The 8,828-nt window shown below is 40.7% G+C and overlaps 1 protein-coding gene across 1 annotated transcript; it reads left to right on the forward strand.

Moving 5' to 3' along the window:
- The first annotated feature begins 4,218 nt into the window (after positions 1 to 4,218).
- On the forward strand, positions 4,219 to 5,413 carry LOC120854701 (non-histone chromosomal protein HMG-17-like). The gene has a single exon (XM_040228925.1). The coding sequence runs from the start codon at positions 4,316 to 4,318 to the stop codon at positions 4,586 to 4,588; it is 273 nt and encodes a 90-aa protein (XP_040084859.1). The 5' UTR covers positions 4,219 to 4,315; the 3' UTR covers positions 4,589 to 5,413.
- Positions 5,414 to 8,828: the final 3,415 nt, after the last annotated feature.

Consider the following 8,828-nt stretch of genomic DNA (forward strand, 5'->3'; position numbering starts at 1 on the left):
TAATGTACACAATATTGTTTATGGGAAAGGTATGCAGAAAAAAAATCCTGGTTTTGATAAAGACAAAACAGATGTAATGTTTGGGCTGACTCTGTATGACTTTGCATCTTTCATTTCCCTCTATGTACAAGTTAAGGTATAAAAGTCCCTTGTGAAAATAAAGTAATGGGCCTCGCTTGAAGAAGCTTGGTCACCCTGTGTCTTTTTTTTTTTTTTTTTCTTTCTCTCTCTTACTCCCTTTTTCAGGCTGATCCCTTGAAGCATAGAGGCTCCCTGTGTTCACTTATCTGCCCGGGTTTCTAAGACCTGAATGGGAAGACGTTCTGCATCTTCACTCTCTCGGAAGACCAGGAGGGCACCTGTGGCCTCTGTGAACAGGGTAATCTCCTTATCTTGGAACTTTATTGGCTTTCTATGTAAACCAAGGAATATCAGCCTCTTTCTCTCCTCTATTTTCTTATCTACAACATTCTTTCCTTATCTCTCTCTAAATCAATCGCCAACTCCGTCCCCACTTTGAATTACCCTGGAATCACCGGGGCTGGACCCCGGCATTCTTCCATTTCCTCATGTCTGGGAGATAAATTCTCACCACTCTTAAAACTTAATTCTTTGTATCTGCTTACATTTCAAGGCAAATTCACATATACATTTCAGTCTAACTAGCATATAACTATACTACTGTGCATATTACTCAACATTGCAATTAATTCTTCCCACCTCTGACTGCTGACACCCTGATGAGCCTCTTGAGGCTTATTCCTCTTTGTTTGAACACCTAGTGGTAAGCCTGGGCTAGTGTGAAATATTTTTCAGCATTTGATGATTGAAGGAGGGGACACTAAACAAATAGCTTGAGTCCGACTGTCACACGGTTGATGTTTTCTAGCCTGTTCCAAGCACATGACCCAAGCCGTGTGCAACACCTCCACCCTGAAATGAAATGGTTCTTTCTCTTTCTGATATCTAGTCAGAGCTCTGTTATGTTATAATAACAGAACCCTCATTCTTCTCAAAACAGGACCCCAGGAAGAACCGGCTCATGAGCTGAGGCCAGGGCAGCATTGAGACTGAAAGAAATGAGAGAGAAGCTGGAATCCATATCTACAAGCCTAACAATCTAGTCGGCATTTTAGCCAGAGTCAGGGGAAGTAACATAAGGAAATGAGAAGAACATTGGTAAGGTATGTGTTTTATTTTTTTTAAATCCCAGCCTTCTTATTTAGGCAGGCTGCATTCTCTGAGCTCATTCTGGGATTTTATGGTCTGCTGGGTTCAGTCTTCCTGTGGGTGGACTGTGGTACCAGATAATGAACGAGAATGAAGAGCGGAAGCTTCCAAAAAAGAAAGGCTGCTCATCAGAAATCATATGTGACACTTTTTTATGCCTACCTACAGCACAAATTCCATGAACTTGGTAACATTCTAGATATGCAGAGTAGCATAAGTATCAACTATTACAAATACACTACTGTATCATGAATGAGAAAAATGAATTTTCTTTGTATTCACTTTCCATTTTGAACAATTTTTTTTCATTACAAAAATAAGAATGTTCATTTTAGAAAATATGGATGCATGGAATAATAGAAATAAAAAATAAACATTTACCCATATTTACTCACTTTGAAATGAACTGTTATTTTAATGTATATGCTTTTTTTCAAGTCTTCATAAACATATTTAAAACAGTTTAAATACAATATTGATATGTTCTGCAATAGGAACTAATATATAGTTGCAAGTCAATTATACTTCAAACAACAAACAAATGAAATTATAGAAAAAGATCTCAGGCATGTGGTTACCAGAGGTGGGGGAGTCAAGTAAGGGAGAGTCAGATGAAGGTAGTCAAAGAGTACAAACTTCCAGTTACAAGATAAAGTACTAGGGATGTAATGTATACCATGAAAGTACAATTAGCATTGCTCTGTGTTACATATGTGGAGTAGGAAATGGCAACCCACTCCAGTATCCTTGCCTAGAGAATCCCATGGACAGAGGAGCCTGGTGGGCTACTGTTCATGGGGTCAAAAAGAGTCGGACACGACTAAGTGACTAAGCACATATAATGTATGAAAGTTGTTAAGGGAACAAATCCCAAGAGCTCTCATAAGAAAAAAAATTTCCTGTTTTTTTTTTTTTTTAATTGTATGTCTATATAAGATGATGGATGTGGATATTTACTAAAATTATTGTGATAATTACTTCATGATGTATGTAAGTCAAATCATTATGCTGTACACCTTAAAATTATACAAGACTGTGTGTCAGTTATATCTTGATAAAACTGATCAATTTAAATACATTTATATATACAATTTTGTACCTTCTTTTTCCAGGTAACATTATAAAAAATCATTTTACATCTTAAAGAAAAAAAAAACCACCTCAAGGACAAAATTTTAAATGATTCTGAAATATCTCATCAGATGGATAACCCATGATTTTTCAATTCCCCATTTGTGGAGAGGTTTCAATTTTCTTATCATGACAAGTTATGTTCTAATTACATTTTTGCCCCAGGACTGGCCACAATGATAGACATAAGCACAAAATCCTGAGGGAAAGCAGAAACGGGGTGACTTTACTAGATGGAGAGACGCTGGAAAATTTTCCCCAAAGAGGTGATATGTTAGTTGGTCTTAATATGGATTAGCTAGGGGACAAAAATGAGAGGAAGGGTATTGTGAACAGAAGAAATAATATTTGAGAAAATACGAAGACTTAATAATTCTAATCTATTTTTCTTCTTTTAAATAATTATAATCTTTAAGGGAGTCTTTGTAAACATCCACCAGTAGCTACTCAGTTTATTCTTAAATTTGGATAATTGTTATAGTTGTTAAGAATGAATAAAATGGAGTTCATAATGGCACCAGAGCACAAAAATGGAGCCAGGAGGCTACTGGGGAAGTGGGGTCCGTGCACATTCCCACTTGTAAGGAACGTGCACCACCATGAACTGGGCAAAACCACAAAAGCATTCTGAAAGATGGCTTACCCAACAAACTCTTGCATAGTAGTAGCCGCAATGAATGAGTGATTTCACTTTCACACATTGGAGAAGGAAATGGCAACCCACACCAGCATTCTTGCCTGGAGAATCCCAGGGATGAGGGAGCCTGGTGGGCTGCCATCTATGGGGTTGCACAGTCGGACACGACTGAAGTGACTTAGCAGCAGCAGCAGCTGCAATGAACAGTCATGTATAGAGAAGAATGGTTCCAGACCGTCATCAACATGAATCAGAATTCTAGAAATTTATGAAAACTTTCTCCTTTTTCCTTTAAAGATCCTTTGGTTTTCAATTCTCTTCAGAGCACATTTGAGTTTCAACATGAATCTGAGTCTCCTGAATTGCTGTTTCTAACCAATCCCCCAAAATACTTTTGTTGCTTTATAGCATTGGTCTTATTTCTATGTCTACTTAAAAAAAAAAAGAAAAAAGGGCAAACCACCAACAGCAACCTCAAAGAACATCTCCACTCTCCTGATTTTGTAAATCAAGGTAAATTAGGTCCAAAGAGGTCATTCCTCTAGCCCCTATATTTGGTGTCAGTGCTGAGTGAATAAATTGTATTCCCAACTCCCAATCCACTTCTTTTTCCAACATGTTGCTTTTACTTCCCCATGGTGAATCTTCCCAGCTTCTCCAAGTGTTCTTTCTCTATCCCTTTTGGATCTCAATCAACTTTTCCCAGTTAGTCCCGGTAATGTTTCAAGTTACCAGTGTTCATTTGCAGGGAAAAAAAAAAAAAGAGCCCTTAGTATGTTTCATAGGTGTTCCACATAACACTCTTTAGTGAATTCTCACACCATCCTGAACTAGCATATCATCCTCCCTCAACAAATGAGAAAACTGAGACTGAAGTACCAGGATCTTGCAAAATATTACAAAGATTGCTGTTGCTGTTGTTCACTCACTCAGTTGTGTCTGACTCTTTGTGACCCAATGGACTGCAGCACTCCAGGCTTCGCTGTCCTCCACCATCTCCCTGAGTTTGCTCAAACTCATGTCCATTGAGTCAATGATGCTATCTAACCATCTCATTCTCTGTCACCACTTTTTCCTTCCCTGTCTTTCCCAGCACCAGGGTCTTTCCCAATGAGTTGGCTATTCGCATCAGGTGGCCAAAGTATTGGAGCTTCAGCTTCAGCATCTGGTTGGATCTCCTTGCAGTCCAAGGGACTCTCAAAAGTCTTCTCCAAGAGCAGTGTGAAGAAGAGGCAAGAGCGACCCCTGGATCAACTTAAAGCCCGCACACCACTGCATCCCCGTGTCCAGAGCCTACGTCCTGCCACCACAGCCACCATGCCCAAGAGAAAGGCTGAAGGGGATGCTAAAGGAGACAAAGCCAAGGTGAAGGACAAACCACAGAGAAGATTTGCAAGGTTATCTGCTAAACCTGCTCCTCCAAAGCCAGAGCCCAAGCCTAAAAAGGCCCCTGCAAAGAAGAGAGAGAAGGTACCCAAAGGGAAAAGGGGGAAAGCTGATGCCGGCAAGGATGGGAATAACCCTGCAGAAAATGGAGATGCCAAAACAGACCAGGCACAGAAAGATGAAGGTGCTGGAGATGCCAAGTGAAGTGTGTGCATTTTGATAAATGTGTACTTCTGGTGACTGTACAGTTTGAAATACTATTTTTTATCAAGTTTTATAAAAATGTAGAATTTTGTTTTACTTTTTTTTTTTTTAAAGCTATGTTGTTAGGACCCAGAACACTTCATTGTTGTTTTTTTGGGGGCAGGGCACATCACTAACACAATGTCTCTGAAGCTGAATTGATGGGGAAAAATACCTTTCCCGTCTAGTTTTGAAAGACTTCCTCTTGGTTCCCAGGAAGGAAGGATTCCTTGATGTTGACACACATTAGCCACCTTGGCACAAACGCCTTGTGATGTGGAAAAACTAAAATTTAGTTTCTATGTCCTCTTCTCCCTCTCCACCTCAGCACAGACTTGACTCCCCTAAACCCAGAGACCTGCTGGAACCTGAACCCTGTGCCCCCCGCAAAACTGATGACCAGTATGTCAGGCAATCTGGACTTTCTAGTGTCACCACTGAGATGGCGTCCTTCAAAAGAGCAGTGGTTCGTTTTTTTTAGACTGTGGCTCCTCAGAGTGATACTTTTGCCATTTTCATTTCCATTTCCTGAAAGTCAGGGTCGGCTTGTGAAAAGCTGTTAAACAACATGCTAAATGTGAAATGTCAACCCTCACTCTAAACTTTCCCTGTTCAGAGCAACACATGAAGATTTCATTGGGTTTTATAGTGGCTTTCTGATTTTGGTAGTCCATTGAAAAAGGGAGTTTGAAAGTTGTATCCTGTTAACGATTGTCTGCCCATGTCCTGCCTGAAATACCATGATTGTTTATGAAAAGTAGCTTTAATAAAGCTGGATACAGTTTGAGAGAAAAAAAAAAAAAAGTCTTCTCCAACACCACAGTTCGAAAGCATCGATTCTTCAGTGCTCAGCCTTCTTTATGGTCCAACTCTCATATACATATCTGACTACTGGAAAAGCCATAGCCTTGATCTGGACTTTAGCTGGCAAAGCAATGTCTTTGCTTTTTAATACACTGTCTAGATTTGTGATAGTTTTTCTTCCAAGGAGCAAACATCTTTTAATTTCATGGTTGCAATCACCATCCACAGTGATTTTGGAGCCCAAGAAAATTAAATCTGTCACAATTTCCATTGTTTCCCCATCTATTTGCCATGAAGTGATGGGACAAGATGCCATGATCTTCATTTTTTGAATGTTGAGGTTGAGTTTTAGGCCAGCTTTTTCACTCTTCTCTTTCACCTTTATTAAGAGCCTCTGGTTCCTCTTCACTTTCTGCCATAAGGGTGGTGTCATCGGCATAACTGAGATTATTGATATTTCTCCCTGCAATCTTGATTCTAGCCTGTGGTTCATCCACTCCTGCATTTTGCATGATGTACTCTGCAAAGAAGTTAAATAGGCAGCATGTCAATATACAACCTTGATGTATTCATTTCCCAATTTTGAACCAGTCTGTTGTTCATGTCCTGTTCTAACTGTTGCTTCTTGACCTGCATACAGGTTTTTCAGGAGGCAGGTAAGGTGGTCTGGTATTCCCATCTCTTTAAGAATCTCCCACAGTTTGTTGTGTTCCACACAGTCAAAGGCTTTAGCATAGTCAATGAAACAGTATATGTTTTTCTGGAATTCTCTTGCCTTTTCTATGATCCAATGAATGCTGCCAATTTGATCTCTGGTTCCTGTGCCTTTTCCAAATCCAGCTTGAACATCTGGAAGTTCTCAGTTCACATACTGTTGAAGCCTATATTGAAGGATTTGGAGCATTACCTTGAAAGTAAGTGAATTGAGTGCAATTGTGTGGTAGTTTGAACATCCTTTGTCCTTGTCCTTCTTCGGAATTGGAATGAAAACTGACCTTTTCCAGTTATGGCCACTGCTGAGTTTTTCAAATTTGCTGGCATGTTGAGTGCAGCACTTTTACAGCATCATCTTTTAGGATTTGAAGTAGCTTGGCTGGAATTTCATCATATAGCTTTGTTCACTAGCTTCATTCATAGTGATGCTTCCTAAGACCCACTTGACTTCACATTCCAGGATATATGGCCCTAAAGTGATCACACCATCCTGGTTATCTGGGTCATTAAGATCTTTTCTGTATAGCTCTTCTGTGTATTCTTGCCAGCTCTTCTTAATATCTTTTCCTTCTGTTAGGTCTATACAATGTCTGTTCTTTATTGTGCCTGTCTTTGTATGAAATTTGAAGTCCAGTGGTATTTGATTACAGATCCTCTTCAGTACTAGGGAAACAGAGACTCTGGGAGGGCACAAATAAAACTTTGTGTGCACCAGGACCCAGGAAAAAGGAGTAGTGACTGCATAAGAGACCGAGTCAGACTTGCCTGTGAGTGTTCTCAAGTCTCCAGCAGAGGCATGGATTGACAGTGGCCAGCCACAGGGTCAGGGACACTGACTGCAGCAGTCCTGGGAAGCATGGCATGCTGGTATAAGTCCTTCTGGAGGAGGTCATCATTACCCTTACCATAGTTTGGCCTCAGGACAAAATACAAGGAGGTAACACAGCCCTAACCATTAGCAGAAAATTGGATTACAAGGATGGTAAGTTCCCTGGTGGCTCAGATGGTAAAGCATCTGTCTACAATGCAGGAGACCCAGGTTTGAGCCCTGGGTTGGGAAGATCCCCTGGAGAAGGAAATGACAATCCACTCCAGTACTATTGCCTGGAAAATCCCATGGACAGAGGAGCCTGGCAGGCTGCAGTCTATGGGGTTACAAAGAGTCAGACACGACTGAGTGACTTCACTTCACTTCAAGCAGCAGACATAGGATTTAATCTCAAATTTGTCTTTAGTTTCTTGAAGGGGAGCAGAATTGATTGTGATGCTGAGCAGAGCCCTGTGGGGTTCCTGGGCATGGAGGTTTTTTTGTCCTCTATTTCTTGTAGGCAAAACTCCAGCTTCCATGACCTTTTCCGAGTTCCAAAGGGTAGTACATTTGGTAATCAAGGGAGGAGCAGTAACAAACCATCTGGGGCAAGATTAAAGGGACCAGAGAGACTCATCAATATGGGAAGACCAACTAATCTTCTCAGCAACTTCACTCTTTTGAAACTTTGCAGAAGAAGGAAGAATGATTGTCACAAGCCTTGATCCTCATCAAAAACCCTGCTTGAATATATAACCTCTTCCTATTCACCAGGGAATGGCTACCTAAGTGGCTTAGTGGTAAAAGAATCAGCTGGCCAATGCAGGGGGTACAGGAGACTCCAGTTTAATCCCTGGCTCAGGAATATCCATTGGAGTAGGAAAGGGAACACATTGCACTATTCTTCCTTGGAGAATCCCATGGACAGAGGTGCCTGGCAGGCCATGGCCCATAAGGTTGGAAAGAGTTGGACATGACTGAGAAACTAAGCATGCCTGCACGCACCAGATCACCTTGTCTAGCTCCTGAGAAGCTTGTATGCAGGTCAAGAAGCAACAGTTAGAAATGGACATGGAACAATAGACTGGCTCAAACTTGGGAAAGGGGTACAAGTTTGTATATTGTCACCCTGCTTATTTAACTTATATGCAGAATACATCATGCAAAATGCTGAGATGGATGAATCATAAGCTGTAATCCTGATATTGCCAGGAGAAATATCAAAATCCTCAGATATGCAGATGACACCCCTCTAATAGCAGAAAGTAAAGAGGAACTAAAGAGCACCTTGACGAAGGTGAAAGAGGAGAGTAAAAAAGTTGACTTGAAACTCAACATTAAAAAAACTAAGATCATGGCATCCCATGCCATCACTTCATGGCAAAGAAAAGGGAGAAAAGTAAGTAGAAATAGTGATATATTTTATTTTCTTGGGCTCCAAAATCACTGTGGTGGGTGACTGTAACCATGAAATTAAAAGATGTGTGCTCCTTGGAAGGAAAGCTATGCAAAGCAAGACAGCGCATTAAAAAACAGAGACACCACTTCGCTGACAAAGATCTGTATTGTCAAAGCTATGGCTTTTCCAGCTCAATGCTGCAGAATTGATGCTTTCAAATCATGGTGTTGGAGAAAACTCTTTAAAGTCCCTTGAACTGCAAGATCAAACCAGTCAATCCTAAAGGAAATCAACCGTGTATATTCATTGGAAGGACTGATGCTGAAGCTGGAGAAGCTCCAATACTTTGGCTACCTGATGGGAAGAGCCAATTCATTTGAAGAAGACTCTGATTCTGGGAAAGACTGAAGGCAGGAGGAGAAGAGGATGACAGAGGATGAGATGAGTAGATAACATCACCGACTCAGTGGACATGA

This window comes from Oryx dammah, unplaced genomic scaffold (genome assembly GCF_014754425.2).
Source record: "Oryx dammah isolate SB20612 unplaced genomic scaffold, SCBI_Odam_1.1 HiC_scaffold_27, whole genome shotgun sequence".
Taxonomy (NCBI): domain Eukaryota; kingdom Metazoa; phylum Chordata; class Mammalia; order Artiodactyla; family Bovidae; genus Oryx; species Oryx dammah.